General features: G+C 44.6%; 1 protein-coding gene across 19 annotated transcripts in view; it reads right to left on the bottom strand.

Annotated features, from left to right (window-relative positions):
- Window positions 1–24604, bottom strand: part of dph6 (diphthamine biosynthesis 6) — a 135465-nt gene that overhangs the window by 14690 nt on the left and 96171 nt on the right. For 17 of the 19 annotated variants that reach the window (XR_015863433.1, XR_015863432.1, XR_015863431.1 and 14 more), the window contains 11 exons: window positions 20957–21048; window positions 20534–20718; window positions 12158–12231; window positions 11876–11994; window positions 8456–8517; window positions 8156–8250; window positions 7976–8069; window positions 6396–6555; window positions 5971–6108; window positions 4228–4357; window positions 3990–4164 (listed from right to left, as the gene is read on the bottom strand). Coding sequence is in view for 16 of the 19 variants with exons in the window: in XM_088400568.1 (XP_088256694.1) it covers window positions 3990–4164; window positions 4228–4357; window positions 5971–6108; window positions 6396–6555; window positions 7976–8069; window positions 8156–8250; window positions 8456–8517; window positions 11876–11994; window positions 12158–12231; window positions 20534–20718; window positions 20957–21048 (1324 nt within the window). In the remaining 3 variants the exon portion in view is untranslated. Of the gene's footprint in view, window positions 1–3989; window positions 4165–4227; window positions 4358–5970; window positions 6109–6395; window positions 6556–7975; window positions 8070–8155; window positions 8251–8455; window positions 8518–11875; window positions 11995–12157; window positions 12232–20533; window positions 20719–20956; window positions 21049–21289; window positions 21445–24604 lie in introns of those variants that run through there. The other 2 variants (XM_088400574.1, XM_088400581.1) reach the window with 2 other exon arrangements.

Genomic DNA, 24604 nt, shown 5'->3' on the forward strand with positions numbered 1-24604 from the left:
AAACGCAGTCCATCGGTTCCAGAGTTAACTGACTCTCCAAAACCGCATCAACTCTGATATATGGTAGCGTACATGCTGGGAAGCCTCAAACGAGCGGGAAGGGGAGTCCGGTCCCGGGACTAAATTACACAAGCATGTTTGCGGTATACGTGCTAAATGAAAGCAGACCTCCGCCAAGGCTTAAGTCGGTCCGTCTCTGTCATGGGTGAAAGTCAATGAGTTGATGATGCCATTTCGGGATTGTCGTACTATGATCGGACTTTTTAATTTTATATTGAAGTGGCTGGTAAATGTAAACTCTGGATGAGATCCAATCTTATAGTTCCTGATTTAAAATCCTTAAAAGTACCGTCTGGTTATTTATACGCCTGAAGTCATCCATGATGCTAATTAGAGGACAAGTTAGTTCAACATGTCCCTAGTAAAATTTTCAAGAGTTGCCGCCATTTTGTCTAGGCCTCTTTCATCATCATTTTTTTTTTCTTCAAAATGACTGTTGAAAAGTAGTTCAAAAGCAATGTCTGATTTTCAGTGCTTATTTTTTCTTAAAGTTACATTTGTCAGATTCAGGTTACGTCTGTGACCCCTCGTGGGTTTTTTCTTTCATTAAAAGACGGGCACCAACAATTTTGTGTGTAGTAAACATCTGTCACATGACACGGCGGTTTGCGGAGGTCTCACTGGTTTTGATGAGTGGCTTTGGTGCGTGTCCACTTCAAGGGAAGACACTTGACCTCGGTGTTTGCGTATCGGATGGCGTCCGAGACAGTCAAGAGACAGCCGATCGGTCATCATCCTGACCGTCACTCAAGAAGTATTCAGACAAAAGATCCGTGTCACCGCCCATCATTCAGGTATTCCGAAAAGGAAGCAAACGCGTTAACATGAGTGACGACAAGTTGCCGAGCATTCCGGAGCTCGTTTTTCATCGACCTAATAACTCTGTGGGCTACACCGGTTCTCACACGCCACAAAAATAATTCCATAAAGTGCCACAAGCGCGAGAGGTGAGATAGAAGACAGGTTTTAATAGATGGCGGCAAAAAAAAAAGCAGGAAGAGAAGGTGCTAACAGGCGCCACCTCTTCAGCGAGAGCCGTCAGATTCCAACTGGATTAATTTGGGTGGAATTCAAAATGAAGTTAAACGTCCAAATTCATCTGTTCGCACAATATTAAAGCCACTTGACATTTTTATTGACTCGCTATGATGTCATCCGCATAGACAATCAGTCCCGCAAAAGTTGTTTTACAATGTTTCTCCGCACGGCGGGAATTTTTGCAAATGCTAATATGCGCCTGGCTACACTTCCGCTGCCCTTTGATGCTAATTGGCGGCGTCACATCCACTTTGCCGCCCATGCCTGGCGGTCCACTTTGACAATTTCAAAATCCAATAGGAATTCTATTGTGGCTTGGCGCACGACTGTTCTCCCACAAGGTTGTCGACTGTCAATCACCATTTGGTCGAACTTTCAAAAAATATATAGCTTAGCGACCAGCTGAAATGAAGCAGAGCTCCCCAAATCACGATTTGAAAATTGCATTGCGGCAACATTGATTCAAATTTACCTAATTGCTCAACCCGACTTAAGACGTAGACGAATCTTTCTATAACACTAATTGGGCGGAATTGTTTAAAAGCTTCGGCTGTGAAAGCTTCATTGGTATGCTTTTGCTTTTAAGTGCTTTGACGTCACCATCTTTGGTTTGTCGCTTAATTGATGGATGCACTAAAGCGGTAAATCATCTTAATTGGATTATGCAAATGGTGTCAGATTGCTGGACACCTTTGCAATTGGATCTGCGATAAGACAGCCAAAACAATTAACGTCAAGATGGGGTTGATGCAAACACGCGGAGAAATGACGAATGTGAATCAGGTAAGCCAAGCACATTTTTTTTGCCCATAGCGCCGATTTGACAACGTAAAGGTTAACTAATTCTTTAAATCAAAATCCAAGAAAAATATGTCAGGACTCAACATTCTGCATGAGGAGGCGGACGGCTGGATGACAACTTTGAAGGTCTCGCGTCCGTCATGTGCCAAGCTAGTCAACGTGTTAGCGGCTGTGAGCCACAACGGCGAATGAGAATTATTCCTGTGAGACTGCATAGCCTTTACAATGAATATGTATTTATTTTATTATGGTTGATTATATGTAAATCATTGGAAATATTAAAATCAAATGATGACATTTTAGGGACACAGACTCTCTACGCTTTGCTTTTAAGTACATTGTTTAGCTCGGAGCATTTTTTTTTTTTTTTTAAGATTCAAATGACTATGAAGACAGCTGCATACTTTATCAGTTTCGCACTGATCCAAATTCAAATTGTTCGCACTGATTTATGCTTTTGTAGCAGTTTTCATTTGAATTATTTCAACCAAGACAAGTTTATGACAAATGTCCACGAGGCTTTTTGGAAATAGAAGCCAACAGCAACGAGTGCCGGGAAAGCGCAATGAGAGCGACAGGGCTTGGAATGCAATAAAGAAGCCCAAACCGCACGGAAGAAACACGGCCGTGGATGTTCTTCGGTATCTCGTTTCAACCGCGGGATTTACAAGAGCACGCTTTTAAAACGATACCGACGTACTGGAGCTTCTCTTATCGAAAGAATGTTACGGGGCAAATCACGTGATGTCTACGTGTGGATCCCCGGCACACCTGTTGAGATCTTTACGAGCGATAATAAGAGGCCCGGCTGCGAGATGCGAGCTAATGTGATGAGTGAGAAACGTCTTTATGGGGGTTTTAAACCTCGGAGCCTCAAAGGACTAACATTGCTTAGCTTGAAGTAAAACAAAACAGCTACCAACAGCATCCATTTTATGGATTATAAAATTTAATGGAAGATCGAAAGGTGCACCTGTTGATTTTTTTGGGTTCGTTCTGCCGTTTGCCACGTCGGCACCGCATCCGCCGCCAAAGTGGCGCGTCACCAAGACGGAGGCGCTGATGACAGGTTCCCAGCGAGGGGCTAATCGTATCAATATGGAACAAAATAATCCCTGGTTGCGCCGAAGAGACCCTTCAGACATGTTTTTGATCAAATTGAGTCATTGCGGTGAGAAGGAGCTGTCGAACGAGCAGACTCCTCGCATTGTTTTCTTAGAGGAGAATTTAAACTCGCTTCTTTGGTTATCTTTCGACTGGGCCAGCTGGTAACTTTTAAGGCCTGTGATTTGGACGCTCCATCTGTTTGCACTTTTCGACACGAGGGACATTTTTGACACGAGTGAGGATTTCAACGGCTACGTTAGCTTGCGTGAATGTGTTTTAAAACACCGTGACTGTATTTGGGGAAAACACAGCAGCTATCGCGGCATAGTCCAACATTAAATAAGTGTCGCTTAAACGGCAAACTCGACAACTCCCGAGTCCGCGAGCTGCGTTGAGTCACGGCCGTGCGCGCTGTCAAGGCATCGAAGCGGATAGCTAATCCACACGTGTTCCGACTCATACGCAGATTTGGCAGCGGCATCAAGGACGGTGTGCAGGAGATGGACACTATCCTTGTTGACAGTACCTTGACAAGCGTAATCCCGGATAACACGCAGCGGGGAGACAAACAGATACACAAAAAAATTGCAGGGACGAGCGCTCAACCGCAGCGCCGCACTTCCCCCGGCTCCGACGTTCTTTCTGTGCCCCCGAGTGACAAAAATGGAGACGCGCTTCCGACAGCGAGGGACAAAATACGGCATGGTACAAAACCACAATCATACGCTGCAGCGTGCATAAACAGCAACGGAGGCAAATACATAAAAAGCATCGTGTAACTACGCATCATGGGAACGGCCGCTAAGCTCCTTGAAATCCCCGCATTTGTAGACCGAGTTGACGTTATGCTTTTTGCAAACCAAAACACAAACGCAACAATTAGAACTCCTGTCTGTGATGTGTCACTTAAAAAACAAGGTTGTGAGGGAAAAAAAAAAAAAAAGGATTCCACAAAGTGTGTGTGTGTGTTGTAGCGTTCTTACCCTGAGGGCTTGACTGTATGGGCCGATGTTGGCCGGGGCCCAGTGAGATAAACTCTGCACGTGGAGCGCTTCCCTCCGATGAAAGCAACCCTCCGCGGCCGGCTCGCTCCACTTATGGAGGAGACAGTCCATCTGAAGAAGATGGCCAGCGGGCAGCGAGGCCTGGACGCACACCCTGGATGTCGAAAAGGAGTGTTTTAGCATGACTGCTCGGAATGGGATGTGGTTGAGTTTGTACCTGGCGGGTGGGTTAGTGGAAAAGTGGTTCTTATACACGGAGTTGAGGGAACCAAAGTCGTCCATGTTGTTCACGTAAAGGTGGACGAGGACAATGTCCTCCATGTTCCAGCCTCTGGCATCCAACTGACCTGGACACACAAAGAGTGTGAATGGTTATTATGAATGTTTTTTGGGTAATGTTTGCAAATCACTGAGTTCGATATATAACAGTCATGTATATATTTTGTATTTTTTTCACTTTAAGAAATTATTTTAAAAATTATTTCTTATTAAAAATGAAGAAAAATAGGTTAGTAAATGTAACAATAGACATATTTTTGGTTATTGTCACTGTCCAAAGAAAGTATTTTTTTTTTCATGTTTCTAAGTGCCCAAAAAATGTTTTTGTTTCTGCAACTGTTAGGTTCTTATTCTTATTTACAATAAAGGGCTAAGCTTCTTTTATTATTTCTTTTATTTGTTTTTTATTTATTTATATTCACTATCTAATCCAAACTAGTCCAAACATTGAATGAATTTCCAGATTTTGCGAGTTACCACTGTTCCTTCAGAAAAGAAAAGCCACAAAAAAGTATTTTGGGTGACAGTTGCTAAAGTAATGTTTCAAAGAAAATTTTTGTGGACATGCTATTCACCAGGCAGCAACAAAACAAAACTTCTCCTTAATGGTCAGTTCAAACAATTTGGTTTTGAAGATTACCTCTAACAATGGGCTGTCTAAGTAAGCCTGCTTCAACTTGAGCTTTTTTTTTTTTTTTTTTTTGGGAGGTTGTGCGGCTCCTCCAGGCAGCGCTTAGCAATAAAGCCAACCTGTGCATCTGCAAAGCATCGGCTTTGTGCTGAAGATCGTTTCGTTGATGTATTTTTAATACGACTGAAGCCACAGTGAAGCGCTAATGGTGTTTGTCCCTCCCTGAAAGCGTACGCGGCGTGCGTGCATGTCGAGTACAAACACAAGCTCGACACACACACAAAAAGAAAACGCTCAAAGCCAAGTCTCCCCTTGCAATCGTTTGAAAGCGCTTCAAGTTTGTTTTGCCTTCGCCAACACCACCGTCTCTCTCGCACTACTTCATCCTCATACAAAGAGGCCGTTCATTAAATATTAACTTGTTTAATATTGTCTCCACGCTGCGCAGGCAATTCAGCCCAGCAACGTGATAAACATTAAATATGCTTTTCATCTTTCGCTCCTCTTTCTCCATCAAAAAAAAAAAAGAAACGGTTCGAGAGCGAGGGAACTACAGATAGACTGCAAAAAGCGCCCACTTTGAAACATCTGCGGGGCAAAAATGATAAAACGTGACTGTACTGTCTGGACGCCTGGGTTAAAAAAGCGTCTGGCGTCGTCGGGCTACATTTGAAGAGCTTGTCCTTGTTTGGTGGCGAGGTCACCGTTTGCTATTCCGCTCGAGCAGCCGACGTAGCGTCTGACGCCAGGCCTTGGTCTCCTGCTGGGTTGTCGAGCGCAGGACGAGACCTCAGTAAGTTTGCCGCAACGCCTCATGCATGCTAACATCGCCAGAAGAAAACCAAAAGGATGGAGGATGAAATCCGGTCCCACCTGAGTGCTTCATCCTTCCTCATTGAAATTAAATATGAAACTATGGACTATAATACCGCAGTGTCCGAAGCTAACAGGATCAGCTAACATTAGCATTTAAACAGAACATCATAGTTTGTTTTGCTAAGTGTCAATAGAGAGAGGTACTACATCAATCGTTATGATTCCTTTGCTTACTTTTCAAGAGTACAAAAGCCGCTGCAGTCTGGCCCTGGATCCCGGGGTCTTGGCTTTGCAGGCCGTTGATGCCAGAAATCCACTGGTAACCCTGAGATGTTCTGGAAGAACAGGACGGAGGCACATCTGCGGGGAGTGCTTTAAATACGGAGGAGAGTGTTTGCAGGTTAGGAGACGATATGGATTTTTGGAGGCCCGTTCCAATATTTGGTGGAATAAAGTTCTGGGTAATGATATTGATTGATGACCCGCTCTTTATGTGCGTTATGCAGGAGATAAGCATGCATAGATGCAGACAAGAGACGGAGGCAGATTCATGGAACGGATATCAACACCCCCGCCCCCCCTCCACCTTTCCATACACATGTGTATTGTAAACATAAACGCAGGGCTGCACGCATGCCGGAACAATAAGCGAAGCTCACCGTAGCCTTGCTGACAACTAAGGTCAGCGTCTGATGTAAATTGTCGCCGGTGAGGGTGGTCGTCTCCAGCTCCATCAGCATATTCCGCCTCCTCCGTCATCTTGTCAATGGCGCTCTGGCAAGGACAACGAGCGCGGGCCACATCTCGCGCCACCACATCCTGCCATTAGGGGTGAGAGTGTGTAAAGGGGGGGGGGGGGCGTATACACGAGGCCAAAGCAGACAAAACGCTGCATAATTACTCAACCTTTTCAATGCGTGTCAGTCTTTTGAGAGCCCGGGCAAACGTAACTTGAAGGTGAATGAATATGGAAACAAGGCCCTGACATACTTGTGTGTTGGGAGAGCAGAGATTCAATCACGCCGGCTGTCAGTCAAATGTGACGAGCACGCGGGCGGCGGCTGCGCTTGTGTTTTTCGTCTTTATCTCTCCGCGTCGCCTTTAAATCGCAAATCATTAGCATTCTCTCGAGGCGCGCGCGCGTTACCTGCCAAACCCGGCCGCTGCATTCAAATACATATTTCATAGTTTATCCACACACCCCCGTCACCATGCCCTAAACTCATTGACCCCCCCCCCCGTTCCTTCATCTGCTGTCAACTGCATTAGGCCATAAGATAATCAAATTAATTATACTTCATCCCCTCTGCTCTCCTTGCCAGCATGAAAAATAGCTTGACTAGCATTAACGGAGGGCAAATGACGGCGGTCCGTCCCCACCCCCTGAGCCCGGTGCCGTCTCCTCTAGTGCTGGTGTCAGCGCCGATCTGTCACCCTGACGAGAAGAGCTTCAGAAGGCTGAACCGGGGCAGGTTCTCCCCTGGTCGCCCCCCCCCAACGCCTCGACTATCCCTGGATCTTCCTGTTCTTCCCCCAGCATCCTTGGGGTGGGGGGTGGGCATGTGATGTGGGGGGAATATATAGCTTCAGGGTGCAAGGCTGCGGGGTCACGGGTGGAGTGCGACGGGGTATGTTTTCTGTCCATAACAACCCCCCCCCCCAACCCACACGAAGGAGGCAACAAAAAAAGGAAATCAGCTTTCATACGTTACTGTAAGACGCTTGAATCATGCAACTTATTCCAGTTCGTGTTTTGCTAGTCACCATCCTTTCTTTGAGCTCCTTTTGATTAAGCCCAAAAAAAAAAAAAAAAAACACGCCCACTTAGCCTCCTACCTGAATGCAAATCGGCCTAATTTGAGGGGACATGTTTATTAAGCTGGGCCTAGTTTGGGGCAGCAGTGAATATTGCAGACGTCAAAGTAGGCCATGTGGGGCTGGAGGATGGAGAGAGAGAGAAAAAGAGAGAGAGAGTATGCGAAAGGGTGGCCCCTCTGGAAGCTGATCTGAACTCTAGCCTCCGGTTCCGTGCTCCTCCCTCTCCTCCTGAGCAAAGTTATCACACACCAAAGGCGTTTGTTCTTCTATTTGTTTTGCCCTGTGAGTGTTTTGGCAACAACCAACACCAAAAAAGGGACTCACTTCTGTTTTTTTTTTCTTCTCTCTTTTGCTTTTTTGGCCATTGAGTTCATCGCTTTGTGGCGAATAGGATTGATTTCATCTGGTGGCTTCTACTCACTCTGTCCTTGCTTTCCGTGCGCATGGCGGTTAAGCGCAGGTAGCCGACTGGCGCGAACGCGTCGGCCGAGTGGATGATCGTCTCGGACGAATCTCTGCGATGCGTGAGGGGAAAAGCAGTTAGGGTTTCTCTTGTTGCAACTCAGAAAATAAATCAAAATGTGAGTTTCTGAATACTCACATAACAAGCCTCTTTTTGAAGAGGGGGCAATCTAGGGTAAAGGTTTCATATTCTCCTCCTTCTCCGCAAATATGGACGCCGTACTTCTGGGAGAGCTGCGCAAACCACCAAAAAATGAAGCTCTTGCTTAAAGATCACAATGAAAAATGAATTTTAGAGCATAAAAAGCCAATGACAAGTACATCTATAGACGTCAAACATCCATTTTAACCGGGCTGATACTGAACGCGTTGAAAAAAGTAAACAAAGACTGATTTCGAACATAATATGCCTTGCAAGAAAATGATACGGGCTGGTGACCTGTTTCAGGTGTGGTGCCATGTCGGCCAGAGATTTTCCCAGGTGCTTGTCGGGGTCCAGGCCTAACGTGCGGAGAGAAAGAATCACAGATGAGGTGACAGACGTCAACACGTCGGTTTGTTTGACTTTGCAAGGAGTGTATACACATCTCTGCGGCTAAGGATAACAGTTTTCAAAAGCTGTGTATGCACACAAATTTATACTTATATACACGCACTTCATCTACTCCCCCCCTTGAGAACATAAACTGTGGAAAGAGATGCTCTTTATTTGTCTTGTGCCCTCCCGTGACTCAAGGGCATAGGGAGGTGAAGATAGGGACTACCCAGCATGCCTCACTCCACTGAGCTTCATATAGTCAACATCTGATGACTGTAATGGGCTCACCCTTCATTGCTCAGCTCCCAAGACAATGATTTCATACTGCACGTCACCAAAAATGTGTCTTCAGTGATTGACGTGATCTTTAACAAGTGGCCGATTCATCCCGAGAGGTATGGCGCACCCCTGATGATCGCTGAGATGGCCATAAAACCTTTTTGAGTGTGTGTGCAGGGGAAGTGGGAGGGGGGGGGTTCTAATTAAAGGAGCAAAGTTAATCGTAATGTGAGAATATCTCCTCCCTCGTGGCCTGACAAGCTCAAAGGTTAAAGTGTCAGTCGGCGCGAGCCCACCCGTGGGGAGCCATGGGTGGGAGACGTGAAGGCGGAATTTGGGCTTCATCTTAATCCCAATTGTATTTCACGATGGTCCAACACAATGTGGGGGGGGGGCATGACGGTAGAATGAGCACAACCTTATTCTCATCCCTGTGGGACCCGTGCTCTTAATTAGAGTGAGAATTTCTAATCTCGACATCCTCTCATCTTAACCCTGCCGCAAAGGTAATGAGGAGCGATGCATTAAAATTAAATTCCTTTTAAATATCCTCTATAATTAGTCATGTCTTTTAACAAAATCTTCATAATTGGCTCCAAATTGCAGAGGGGATGCCACTCTTTTTTTTTTGATAGTTTCATTAAATTTTATGCACTTAAATTATTGATGATCTGCAAGGAGACAATTACTTAAAAGCCTTAAGTAGCAAAAACGGTGCAAAAATAGCATCAACCCGTTTTAGCAGGCGGCCCTGTATTGACACCACTTGACTTTCAGAAAAAAAAGTTTTGTTGGCCTTTGCCCACCGTGAAGAGGTTTAGCTGTGTGAAGTTACATCGTTAGCTCAAACTACTTGTGAGTTCCCTTTCCGTGCGCTGAATGGAAAAACCTGGAGATGGCAGATAGCGTCTTAGCCCAAGCCAGCCTAGCCGTGAGCGCGCTATCGCAGATGTCCACGGGCTTTTTCTCCCAATCTGGTGACAGCTCGGCTTTAATCCCCCCCCCCCCCCACGCCAAATTACATTGGTGACGTGCGGCACTTTAGCCCGCTAAATGGATAGAATAAGCGTCTCGCCTCCCTTGTCAAGTGAGCACTTTTGAAACAACGCTCGAAAACAATACATCTTCGCTCGCTATCGCAAAGAAGGAGCCGAAACGACGGACGATAAGAGGAAGGTTATATGGAACATTTGTCAGGCTTTTTTTTTAATCTGGAATTCAGTGTCTGGATGGAATTATGGAAAGCGGAAATTATATTGGGATAAAACTTTGTCATCCCTAAGAGAAATCGGAAAAAAAAAAAAGAACAAAAAGGGGAGGGGGAGTGAGTGGGCTTTGATTTTTGTATTGTCTTGGGAGAAGAATCCCAATTAAGCGAGGGACCTGTGGTGCCCTGACTCGCCACCATCGATTAGCTAATTAGATGAATATTTGATCGTGACTTTCAGAAGAACCAATTACCTTTAGGAAAACAAGGAACACTCATTTCATTTTTCTGTCATTTCGAGGCGCAAAAGAAATTGGATTTGGACAATGAGGTGTAATATGAAAAGCTGAATTAGCCAAATTAAAAAAAAAAGTCAGCCATTTGGTTTATATTTGTGAAATTTCACTTCTTTTGTTGTCAGGCTTTTTTGATTCAGTGACCAGTTGAGCTTGTTCATTTTTTAACGACATTTTCTTCTAGCGCTACTTTTCTCTTGTTACACGGTATTAAGCTGCCATCAGCACAGATTTCAAACTTGCGGAGAATTCACTTAGGGGATTATCCCGCATTTGGACAGCTGTCTTTTCACAACGGGGATTTGTCATCAAGCTATATCCTCCCCTTAAGAAAAAAAAAAAGATACTTTTCTTTATCCATTCCCTTTTAATTTGCACCTATCTTTCCCGAGCGGCAAACGGAGGAATATTAATCTTTATTGACTTGGCGGGAAAGCGTGGGGACGCATTTGGCTGTATCATTTTGACAGAATATCGTAAGCTGTTTCAGCTGTCATTTCATAGGGAGACTTAAACTTTGACCTCCACACTTTTTTTTTTAAAAAAGAAAATCATGAGGTAAATCCTTTTCTGTCTCCAACAAGACTTTTTGTGCTGTCACACAATCACTGCCCAGACCTGCCCCCACCAAAAAAGCTACAATTAGAAGAGGATTGCCTAAAGGCCTTCCTTCAAAAGTCTCCTTTCTAATTACTTGTGCCGCGGGACAAGTGAGGAGTCGATAAGATCGCGCCACTTTTTTTTTTTTTACCTGTAGCCAAAACACACGCACATAAAACTGGCAATATTGTGGAAGGCCTAGCTGCACGCAAAAAAAAAAAAAAGAAAAGACACCCGAGGTGATATTTCTTTCTGATTATAATCCGCAAAAAAATGTGGAGGATTCGTTTTCAGATGAAGTTTTGTTTATGGTAGAATGAGCAGAGTGATTACTTTTCCCTAAATAGTTCAGCTCTATTAACAAGTAATGATTTGTGTTTCGTAATCGTCATAGCGCAGCAAGAAACTCAGCCGGTTCCATCACTTTGAGAAAAGTGAGCGTTTGAACAAGGAAACTTTTTTTTTTGATTTCCTGAACATAGTAAGTCCTCGTCATCTTCTGGCCCTCAGGCTCCAAAACAGGAATTACAGCGCATTTACCTCAACGTGGTTGAGAGACAGAAACGAGTGCTCGCCCGTTTTTAATCAGGTACGGAGAGCGCGACACGGAGGGACACGTGCCGTTTATTGACGGGCTAAATGTGATCGGGAGGAGGCGGGCGATCACCTAGCACGATAGCTAGCGTGCACGCCCTCCTCCCTCGGCGCTCCTTATCTCCTCACATTGTTCTCCGCTTCAATACCTTTGCCTCTGGCGCACGTCTCGACAACCGGCGCTAAGCCGCAGATCCGCGATTAGGCCATTATTCTGCTTCTCGCGCTTTCTTCTCCCCTCCTTCCTATCAGTCACTGATCAAAAGTCGCCCGTTCCTGCCACTACTTAGTAAAGAGAGTAAAATGGCTGACCGTGGGGGGATAGGGAGGATGGGGGTATCTCACCTAAGGCGGCGACTTTGATGAGGATGGCGTGGACGTCAGATGATATCATCTCGGAGAGCAGCGACTCCTGGTCTCGCCGCCACAGGTAGGCCAGAGGCTGCAAACCAAGACGCAAACACCTAGGGGGGGCAGGAGAAAGTGAGAAGGGCGAAGGGGAGCTTGATTACAGTCGTTCGCCCCTAAAGTTTTTTTCCCTCTTTCCAAAAGCTCATCAAGGAGTGCTAATTACGGGATGGAGTCTAATTAAAGAGTTGTGTTGTACGCCTTTTGAGTGAGACTTACACGTTTTCAAGACGGACCCTCTGGTAATCAGAGAGAATGGCCCCCGCAGACACCGCATCGACACCCTCCTTTTCCTGTGGAGAGAATGAAGGAACCTTCAAACACAAACGCTCACCCCCCCCACTTCCCTCACTTTCTACATTACGTGCGATACACTCAGCAATGACGTTTGCGTCCCGTGGGGGGGTAAAGATTGTTTGCTCAACCTACAATGGTGTTTCTAATCTGACCCAGGACACACACAAACACAAAATGACGCGCGTGTCTTTCCATTCACTGTCAGGATGTTTACATTCGGGTCATATCAAAAGCACCGCCGTTCAAGCCACATTCCCTGGGGATTGATTTATTTAGCAATGAGTACGCGTTCTGTTTTCTTGCTGCCCTCATTTTGAATATTTCTCTGTACTTTTGGGGCCGTAGTGTATTTTATCAATATTCTAATTGCTTTTCATTTTTTTCCCATATAGTGAATAACTCCAGGGAAGAACGGGAACAGGTTCTAACCGGAAGCCACACAAACAATCACAAGCAAGGTGCAGTGGTGCATGCCCCCCCCCCCCTTCCCCTCGGTGTGTCCGACATACACCTGCAGATTCATCAGCACATTACACAGGCTGTAATTAGAAAGCCGGGCCGGCGGTGGGAGCGGTCTCCAGTAAATTACCTTGTAGACATTATCAATTTCCCTGGCTACTGGTCCTTAAGATAACCCTCGCGGTCGTCCTCCGCCTCCCCGCCGCCCGCGCTTGCTTCCTGCAATTTTTCTCTGCCTGATAAACATGCTGATTAAAGCGAGCAGCGTGTAAACCTTTGATACTTTCCTAAATGAAATCCATGCCCTGCCTGGGGCCTGATGCTTTGCTGAACACAAACACACACACACACACACAACTCCAAGTAGGCATGCCTGCTAAATGCTAATCAGATAAAAAAATGTGTGTGTGTGGTGCAAAATACAGTGCACTGTGAAAGGTAAAATGGGGGAACACTCAGATAAAGGTGGACCTAATGGCGTGACCTCGAGTTTAAACATCTCCAGGCCTCGGGATTCAGTATGTCTTAACGTCCCTCCGTTGTGAGAAACATTACCGTCAATCCCGCTGGCCGGTGACAGTAATTAAGTCGGACTGATAGCGTTGCGGGGCCCGGCGTAGCAGCTCAGGGGGCTTGCGGGCACAGTCGTGTAATTCGAGGTAAGCCTCAGGCCCGGCGCTCTGGTCTAATGCAATGATAACCCTTTTGCCTAAATGCAACTGTCACTTCCTAAAGAGGCCAATTAGGAGTCGCAGATTGCGACGAGGAAGGACAAAGAGACGAGTCGAAGAGAAAGGTCGGTCGGGGCTATCGCGTGAATCAACACCAATCGTATAAATAGGGAAAACAAAATGGCCGACTTCCTGTTCCATTTTGGCTAAGGGTCCTTGAAACTTTTTAGTAGAAGAGAAAGGTTGGGGCTATCGAGTGAATCAACACCAATCGTCAATAAAGGAAAACAAAAAAACAAAATGGCCGACTTCCTGTTCCATTTTGGCTAAGGGTCCTTCACTGTCTTCTTACGAGAGACACATTTCAGTCTCGCTGGGCTTGGACGGGCTCTGACAAAAACTCGGCCTAACTACCCCTGTCCTCTCCATCAGGCACAAAAAAAAGCTATTAATGAGGATCTACGGCCCCGAGCGATGGAAGTCCTCGGTCCCCCTAGCCGTGTCCATCAGGGTACTTAGCCTCATGCAGTCATTAACTCCCGTTACTAATTGTCAAATTCATTAAACTCCTCCTTACCCCCGCATCTGGATTGTCTCCCGTGTAAATGGATGGACGAGGACTGAGTTATTAAGATGTCAGCTGCGGGGGAAGATTAGGGCCAGGAGGCACGCTTCGCAAAATAACGACACGGCCGTTAAACTCAAACCGCGAGGTAGCGTGCCTGATATACTTTGTAATTATATATACATCCATCTTGGGAGGGACATAAAAGAGGTGTTCAATTGTATTCACAGTCACGCTGCCTTCAGGTAAGGCGTATATTTGACCTATTGGTAGGACAGGAGGAAAAAATAAAATGTATTTATTTATATTTTTAGATGATGGTTGGATGGACTTTCAAGTGACTCAAATGCATTACTCGCTTATCAGAGCAAAACTGTACGATATTGAGGAACAGAAGCAACCTTGACAATTAGAACACCATGAAAAATTCAAAATTCCATATTCTTGCCGAATACATAAGAACCCTCATTAGCTCCCAATAGCTGTCACTGTGACGTCTTAATTATACCGCTTGACAATACAAAAGCTCCATTTAGCAAAATGCCGGGTTTCCAAAATGCCTCCTTCTGCCTATTCTGGCAACGGTAAGATGCCCGAGTCGGCGGATTTTGACTATTATGCGCCGCCTTGACAGACATCTTTATGCAAAAAAAGCGAAGGGGGGGTGTGAAAAAAAAATGGTCTTTTTTATCGAGTCCAAAGTTGTTGACGCTGACTTTCCATTATGTTATTGCCTCTTGCATGTGCGATGGCGGGGGAGTGGAAGGCGACAAGGTAGAGAAATTAATTAAAGTGCTTTGAATGACAGCTTGCTCAAGGGCATCGGGGCACCATCACACGCCGTATCGCCATCATCATATCGACGCCACGGCTAACCTCTATCCTTTACCCCCCTCTCTTGTCAAACATTCCTCCTCCTCTCCATGCAGCTCTTCCAGGGCCCATCAAGTAAGTGAAGGGACACTTTTAATGTTCTCTCCATTAGATCAGCTGGCCACCCTATCGTCATGTAATGTAATGACATGGAGGGAACACGGAGAGAGGGGCTGGGCCAGCTCAAGTGCTTGTCGTACGTGGGGGAGAGGGCCAGCTTGGGTCAAGTGATTGTGTTTAATGCGATGCGGACCAACAGTCCCGGGGCGTGGCGGGCTGTCCCGACAAGTTGGGGTACGCGGCACTGACTGGCAGCTTAGGGTTGGCTTATTTTGCATCTGTGAAGATTGATATACCCCAAGGTGACCCCGGTGGTGTTTTGAAAATTTAGAAGCCAGTTTCACTTTGTGATGTGACATTTTGTAGTAGACCCACAAAAAATATGTGACGTCAGACCAAGAAGCCAGTTTCACCTAGTGACGTGACTTTTTAGAGTCGACCCACAAAAAAATGTGAAAAGTATGCTATTTTAGTTTGAAGCAGCATTTTAAGGTAGTCGTCTCAATTTCCAGGGGTCCTTCAAAAACCAACGACTCAAATCTCAGTACAATGCGGCAGTGTACAACCTGACATGCGGGCTTAGCAGCTGTCTTTGCAAAGCTCCGGAAATCTTTCACCGTCATTCTCGTTGGTAAACTGGCGAGGCTTTCTTTCCTGAGCAGCTGTTGAGAGACGGGTCTGAACTCACTGACGGGCTTGTAAAATGTCGCGCGTCGGTCCTCAACCATTCCAGTTTGGTGGGCTAAAAAAAAAACATACGGCTCGCAAAACAGGTTCTTGTGATTAGATCCTCAGATACAATGAGATGTTTATTTTTATTGTTTTTTTTCCATAAAGTACAGCTGTTACTATCGCTGGTGTAAATTTTATTCTCAACTATTCATGGTAGCTTTGTGCTACTGCCCACTTACAGCTCTTTAACAAGAACGTTCCCCTTTGGGCTAATAAAGGATTATTACATTATACGCTATGTAACACGCCCACAGATCATTTACAGCAATTCCGACACACTTGCCTAAGTGTAGTATATGGAAGAACGGGACTGTAAGAAATCATCTAAAAAAAAAAAAAAAAAAAAAGGTAAAGAGACTAACGTTTCATGAGTTTCCTCTCGGATATATTCAGAGAGATACATAAACACGGGCCTTGCCAGAAAGCAGGCTGGGACGGAGAAGGCCACGGCCAAAGCAAGCACAAAGACCAGGTTTCAGAAAGCCCAAGGACGAAGGGAGATTTCTGTATCCCTAAAAAAAAAAAAACCTGGAAGATGGAAGGTAGTTTATCAAACGCCCGTCGGCCCGTGAATACTAGCCGAGAAAACCGATACGCTCAAGTTATTTTCTGCAGAAAGTGGAACAATGTCCCTTTGTTTTCCACATGATCGACTGCGATTGTTTTTGCAAAGAGAGGAAATGATGCAACGGCTTCCCAAAAAATTCCAGGTTTTACTTGTCACCGATAAAAGGATAACATTTTCCGTAAAAAAAAAAAACGTTGATCCCAGCTCCGTCACAGCTGGGGTAAAAGTGTCTCAGACAGAAACACACTCACAAATGTTGTTTCTGGTGAGGTCAGGTTCCAGGCTCTTGGCATGTCGGCCCGCTCGGTCCGTCCTGCCGTTCGCGGCGCGTCGCTCCAACCGACCATCACAGAGCCCGACTGGAGGAAAACACGCCGCTTTAACCGTTTCTCCAGACTGCAGGTGGTGTTTTTCCAACTTGGGGTAATGGAGCCTGCCGCAAATATTTCATGTGGGGAACGGCTCGCAAAATACAACATTAAAGGAAATACATTTTGGATCTGAAGACGGCTGAGCTGTCTGTTGTAAAATACTCAGCCCGACCTGTCCTTTAAGAATATCGTCCAAATCTGCTCCAGACAGAAAACGAGCAACCTAGCCAAAAGACCAAAACGCTAGCTTGGCAGTCGTTAGTGGCTCTTGCCTTTAGGCCCGCCCACTTCTAATAGTTCCCGCCATTTCCACGCAAGGGGCCGACCAAGTGGCGCTATACAAAACAAGCTAACATTAGCTGTTACGCCATTAACATGTGCAACACAAAACAACTTTTGGCTCCTTGTAAGCTCACTCCAAGCACAGCATTTTGTGGTACCCCCGAACCGCAAACAAGCTCACATTAGCTGGCTTATTGATCGTCTCTCCGAAACCCTTCGCCTGTGACCCCTGAGGTCATGATTTATGTATTAAGCCGCTTTTAAGAAAAATCCATTTTCCTGTTGAGCCCCCCCCCCCGATGAACGTCTAATGCGGCACCGCGCCTGTAATCAGAGAAGGGCTGTATGTTTGATTTCGACACCCGCCTCCGCCCTCCTCCAGCAAGTTCGCACCGCTCTGGCTTGCCTCGCAACACCTCAGCTCCCGAATCGATACAACTAAGAGATTCTTCCGCCTGCCCGACGGCCTCCTTTCTACGGCTTCCCTCCATCCCTTGCAGCGTCTCGATCCAGAAAAATGCGTGACGACAACGCAATAAAAGCAAAAGTCAAGGACCGGTAAGGACCTTTGGAAGTTTTCGTTATCTAAAACCGATGTTGATAATGTTCCTCTATTGAAGGTCACGATCTAAATTAGAGCAAAAGTACTGCACGAGAACGGATCAAGCGAAAAAAAAAAAAATCAGTCTCAGCGATGTTTTGCAGAATGCAATTCAGCGCGGCAAATTCGACTTGAAAGTAACATTTCCATCCTCGGCGACGCCGGCGTCGAGCGTGACAAAGATGTCACGCCGCCGCTAATTAAAGCTGGCGGACGGGAACGCGCGCGTAGAGATCATCTATATTTCCTCATCACTCTAATGAGCTTAAATGTCTTTGTCTGCATTCGTCAGCTCAAAGGTTACCGAGTAACAAAGTCGCCGAGTAACGTGAGTGTTTTTGCCGCTTTGTGATATGATCGTCAGCAAGTGAGCCGCTGAAGCTTTTTGGGCCGGACTACTTCAGGAATCAGTGTTTTATTGTGTCATTTAACAACGTCAAGATGGCTGCCGAGAGAAATAAAAGAAAAATAAAAAAAAGGCTTATGAGCTACATAAAGAAAACAAGCGCACAGGCGAGATGATCAGCTTCCACCTGACCTTGAAAATACACTTCCAAACATACACATGTGCCCACGCGGGGGTCATGGGGCACAGAAAGCCCCTGTGTCAGGTCACAGAGCACAGCGAGAAGGATAAAGGATTTGAGGGATGTGATATGACTAATATGAGGGCTTTTGCGGGCCTTCGGGGGGTGGCGGTGGTGAGGCGCGACGGGGAGGGGGTGGGGGGTGGGGGGGGCTGAGCGTTACAGCCAGGGGTGACTGACACTGCTGATCTGTATCACACATCAGAGCGCATCACACACACATGGAGTATGGAATCACACGTGCTATGTGGAGAGAAACGTTGTGGAAAATCCACAATAAGACAGCACGGGGGGGGAAATTCGAAGAAATGGGCTAAATCTTGAAGCAATTTAAAATAAAGTGCAGCGTCACTCGGGGACCCTCCCGTTAAAATAATCCGGGCATTATTAATCAATGTAAAAGGGAGTTCAAAACTTTCAGTTTCTTGATCCCCCTCTCATTGCCGCCTGCGTTCTTCAAATAATAAAAAATATATGGGGGAAAAAAATGCTACAAAAATCGGGTAATCTGTCTGTTTTTTTTTCTATTTGAGAAAACAGAATTTATACAAATATCATACCTTATTTATCTTCCCCAGAATAAAGGCATACTATTATGATAATAAATGTAAAGCTGTGTAATGAAAAAATGTATAAATCAAGTAAATGAAAATGCCTCAATACAGGCCTCGAAGAGAAACAAGGGTCTCTTTTCCTTCTGCCTCTTTCTCCTTCCCCGAAGCAAGATTGTTCAAAGACGAGCACTTGACGGGACGGGATGGGATGGCCGGTTGTCCCGATTCACGTGGATCGGGTTACACGGTTCAAAGGCACGCTGCCATGCACGGCCAGCGGTGAGAGCAGAGGCCGAGGATAGGGCCGCATTGTCCCGCTGTCATTAGCGCTGCTGCCAGCAGATGGATGGCTCGTCACCCCCCCCACCCCTCGCTATTATGATTGGGATTCTTCTTCCTCTCTTCTCTGTCAACAAAAGGTTCTGAAGAATATGATCTCTTCCTTTGATTCTTTTCAATGGCTCCAAAGATGCAAGTGTGGAAGATCCACTTCCAGGTTTGGTCCATAGATGGCACTGTTGGCTCACGCAGACCCAAAAAATAAAAAAAATAAAAACAAGAGGAAGGGCGGGAAGAATGCTCTGCACTCAAACTCATCAACTCCAGCAGAAATTTTTCATCTTTTGCCGTGGTGTCATTTGTCAAATATAATCTTGTAACTTCTAATTAATTTGTGAATCTTTCAAAACATCACACTTTATGAACAGCTCACTTTTCACAGATAAAACTTCTTATCCACTCAACAGCTTGTCATTAAAAGGAGTGATTTCTTTTTTTTTTGAACTTCTCAACTATACTGCCTATGTGTTGAACATAAAAAAAGACTGATTTGACCTAATGACACGAGTTTGTAAACCATCCAATTTACACCGCCGGACCAAAATCCTCAGATCACAAAGTTCTGTTTGGCCGACTTCACTCGGAGAGCGAGAGGAAGCCTGTTGTTTATGATCGCGGGTCTGCCGATGACGGCGCGAGGGCTAAACGAGGGAATCACTGGAGGTCTGGGAGCCCACGAGGGACTGCAAGCGCCGTGATCTATGGCCTGTGTGACTGAGGGGGTCAGCGCTGAGAAGCCTTGGAAATTGGGAAATTAGCAGTCTTTGGCTATTATAGAGGCCTGAACACAGGGGAGGGGTATAATACCACATACCAGAAACATGTGTACAACGCTGTCAGAAAAAGGGGTACAGTAGGAGTTCATCTGGGGGCCCCTCTGGGTACAATCTACACTAATGTATACCTGCACAAGTCATTATTCAACTTTATTTATGCAGGACTTTCACCCTCGTATCTATGACTTTTAATGTGTGTGGCTTTAAAAGGAAGAATAGGACTAGCTTGGCTTCAACTCCTAACTTTGTGTATAAAACATAAACCTTTAATTATCCAAGACGGCGTTTTGAGGGTGACGTACCAAGTACGACAGATTGAGAGCAACGACATGAGTTTGTCATCTGCCGTGCAGTTTAGCAGCACTTTACAACATGTGCAAAAAGTACCGCGGCCGTTGAGCGGGCCAGATGGAACCAGACAAGTAAGGCCCCTCTGAGACGCCACTAATGGGCTACTAAGTGAATAAGAATCCAAAGAAGAGGACTTGTAAAACATCTCAGCGGCGTGACATGTATCGTGAACCTTAGCCGACCGGAGAAGTTTAGTGGCGCCCGGAGAGCTCGGCAAACGCGAAGCGCGGCCAGAGGACCGAACGTCAGCCAGCTGACATGATTTGGAACTGGAAGACTTACGCGAGTTTGGTGTGCCGTGAAACTTTCTGTTCACTGTCAAAAAGTTGGCAGATTTTGCTCCATAAAAATACAACACAGCTACAGCAAAGGCTTCAACCTTGATTGAGCCAAACCCAATCTAAAGCCGAGAAAATAATCATTCGGCGTCTATATTCTGGAAACACAGTACGGAATGTTTTAAAAATAATTTTTAAAAAGTTCTAAAACAGTGGAGGTCATGAAGTTACCTTGACAAGGCTTAGCAGCTGATAAAGATCCTCCACCTCATCCCCCTCCGTCTCCTGATAGTCTCTGCCGGTGTTCAAGCTGGAGCCCTGGATAGTGTGTCGGTAAAGGGGCAAGTCCATGGCCTCGGCGTACAGTTCTATGGCCTGGTGGCCCACTGTTTGGTACATGTAACTGTCCAACTCATCTGGGGGGGGGTTACGTGAGAAGATCAAGACATCGCTTGCACAGAGACAAGGTGTACCATTTTTTGCATTTCTTAAAAGTTATAAGCTTGCAGGACTTAACATTTGGTGAACCCGCATAACTAACTTAGAGATTTTCCTAATGTTTTGCCCCACTTACGCAGCCAAATAAGGCAACAAACATCATGTTAAACTTCAACACCACTACAAATCACAACAACAAATACAAAGCATCCTCACCTTTGTGTGCAGGGCGTAGGTTGGCCAGAGCTACAATGTGATGCCCGGCAGCCACACACTGCATCATGTTGTAACAGCTGTCTTTGCCCCCACTGGAACCATGACATAATAAACGTACTATGTAAATACAATATGCGTGTGTTATAATAGCTCACGTTAGTTTGTAACAAGTTCTATTTATGGTGCCTAAACACGCTCTGTACTTGAGATACTTTAAGTACAGTCATGAGTATTCCGTTACTTCCTACCGTGACAATAACACAGCTGAAATGTAATATACTCTGCTTCTTTCAAAACGACATTTGGTAAATTAAAAAGAGAGATGACATTTACCTTATTAAAGCTACTACTTTCATCTTCAGAGTAACTTAAGGTATTAATTTAAAAGGTAAACACAGTAAGCCGGTGTCGGTAGGCTCGGGCTTGTCTGTTTACAAGTACACGTGACAATATTTCCGGGTTGAAAGGACCCATCTGACATACTGTGGTGCCCAAGAATGTGCCTGATGGAAATACATGAGTAAAGCATTCCACTCTCTCTCACACTCTCTCCCTTTCTCTCTTGTCACTGTAACGTGAAATCAATACAACAATTTAAATAAAAAAAATGACAGTAATATTTTAGAAAATTCTACTTTTTAATTAAAAAATAGCTACAATAACATTATAATATAAACCAATAAAATCCTGTCTTAGTGGAAAATAACTCAGTTAAGGCAATGCCTGTTGATTTTTGAAGGATTAAATGGACTATGGGGACGGATGCATAGCATTATTTAGAGCACCAATGCACACACATATCTTAGTCAACATGGCTTCACACTGACACACATCCTCTGCCTCACTTTTCTCGGGGGAGACCCCAAAAGTCCATGCACTGGTATTTGCACACATAGGTTGCACGTTCCTCCTCTGAGAGAGCGCTTTTTCGCTCAGAGGAAAAGCCTTTGATGCTCTTTTTGCACTCTGTTGTTGTGCCAGAGACGAATAATTGCTGGTGCTTTCGTGTGCGCCGCTCACCTTCTGCCCCTAAGCGGGCCAAAGGCAATGCATTCTGTTTGAGTATACAAAATGGAGAAAGGCACCTCCTCACCCTCGCGCTTTTAACTGCATTCTCTTGTACTTTTTTTTTTTACTTTCCAACTTGCGAATATGGGGCAAGATCTACATGATGTGCATGAGCAGAATTTGGAATCCCTTTTAATAACAAAAAGTCAATACGGAGTCCCCAAAAGCACAGTTTAGCGCAACAATGTATTTTCTCAATTGACTCAAGTCTCTTGTGAAGCCTTTCATTATGCACAGTGTTTATATTGTCTGGTAGGCTCCAATAAGAACACAAACTCCCAAAAGTCAGATGTATTTTTGTTGCCACAATGCTCGACAGGTAACAATTTCCTTTTAGCCCTTGGACACCTAAAATTGTGTGCAAAGCCTTTCATGGCTTGACTCGAGTAAGCATCGCTCATTTGACACGTGTTTGAATAATGACCTTATTTTGGTGATATACTCTCTTGGGTTTTGGTCGTCCTTCAGTTTTCATTATTTGAGCCGCAATATTGTTGCTACTTTGTCACTTGTATTTCATAAAACAGCACCCCCCTTTCCCCATGTCCTTTATGGCAATTTTCAGGAAAGCCCCCCTAGGATGCCAGCAAATGTAAAATGTCCCCGCTTATTGTTTTTAATTTATACAGTTTATTACACAGACAAATAAAGAGGCTCCGATTTCACTTGCGCTAGCATTTTTTTGCTGACGTTTTTAAAAAAAAAAAACAGTTTATGTCCGCATTGTTGGTGCAACGGGGATAAAAAAAAAAAAAAAAAAAAGTGTTGATAGATAGCCCGATGGTTGTGAATATGAGACGCATAAATATGAAAGAGCGGCGGCGAGGCGTCAAATGACACCCTAGGCCCTTTTTTTCTTAAAAGAGCCTGTGCATAGGACAGGTGATTTACACACGCCCGCCGCAGCTAATTTCTGTCGCGCAAGGACACAAAAAGTTTTGTAATAAGAAGCCGCGCCTCAAATCACCGCACAATAAATTGAGTGTCACAACAAACAGGCCGGCCAAGGTTGCACTCTCTGGTGGCCTCAATTCAAAAACAGGCATGCACACACACGCACTGTTTTGAAACACGACACAGGTATGTATCATCATGCTTTCTTTTCTATTTTCATCAATAGAAAAAAATGAGCAGGAAATGATCAAATATGTGCCTCTATTTAAAATGTTCTTTTACTTTTATGTAAACACATGTAAACTTGAGTTTTTACACTTGTGCAAGAATAATATTTTTTTAAAAAATAAAGAATGAAGATTAAAATTTTGTTTCAGTTAGTATTTTATGCATTTTTTTCATCATAAAGCTGATCTTTTTTAAACTAATTTTGGGTAATTGTAAAATATTTTTACCCTTATATTTGATCAATTTTACCTGCCATATAATTTACAGTTGCTAAATGTTTTATAATGATGCTGTTACGCTTCATTTCCACCATTTCCAGTGGGGGGGGGGGAACTGTGTCAAACTGCAAACAAATAGCCCCGAAAAATAATATGAATGAAGCCGCATGATGTTTAATGACAACCAAATGTTATCTTGGAGTTGTATTCCATTTGCCCGGGTGTTGTTAACTCCCCTCATTGACGTTGCCTCCATCAGGGGCTCATTTTGCTCCAGAACCATCAACATAATGATACCTCTTTAGGGCCTAACCGCATCCAAATCAGTTAGTAAACAACCCAAACGGGGGGATCTGTACACATTTTTACACACAATTAACTGTTATCACGAGAGGCTTAAACGGATTAGTAGGCCCATTAATGTCGGAGGCTAATCGCTCCTTGATTGGAAATGTGAGACAACGTGAAATCAAGTCAAAAGGCCTTTTGGATCCAAATGGTCTTCAACAGTGTTTTTGTCTCAGTGCCCCCATGAAGACTTGGCTCCTACGTCGTCTTTCCATTTGGCTTGTAAACCGCTTTCACATACGCGGATGATTAATGTTTCGCCTCAAAAGCCCCCCCCCCCCCGCCTTCTTTAGCTAACTATTATTTCACCATTTAAATCAGGAATTAGATAAGCAACGCAATGCTGAATCAGTCCTTCTTGTATATTTATGATTATATTAAGATAAACTGGACAGATTTGGCTTCTATTTAATCTAGAGGGATACAGTAGTGTATTTCAAATATTGTTCCATTTGCATAATGGAAAATGAAGCGAGCAAACAAAACATTATTACGCCAGCCAAATTAAATTACACGCTATACAATTTTAGGGCTAATTGGCATTTGGGAAAAAGTCCATCCGGCATGAGACATGTGCAGTCCTTTCCTTTGTATAATAATAATAATGATAATAATAATAATAAATATGATAGTTTATGAATGTTTGTGTCATATTTACAATAATAATTACAAAAATAATAAGGGTATTATTATAATAGTGGTGTAAAATCATATAGTAAGGATCAAATGTTAATTTGGATATTCAGTTCACTACATTTCCATTTTATGTACCCAAAAGTTTTTCCCTTTTCTGTCAAGTGTGCGTGTGGGAAAGACTGCTAGTTCCAAAATTGTGGCCAGTTACTGTATATTGACATGGATTTACAAGGACGGTTTTCATTTTCTCATTGAA

Source organism: Syngnathus floridae, chromosome 16 (assembly GCF_059516105.1).
Source record: "Syngnathus floridae isolate MCC-2025c chromosome 16, RoL_Sflo_1.0, whole genome shotgun sequence".
Lineage (NCBI taxonomy): Eukaryota > Metazoa > Chordata > Actinopteri > Syngnathiformes > Syngnathidae > Syngnathus > Syngnathus floridae.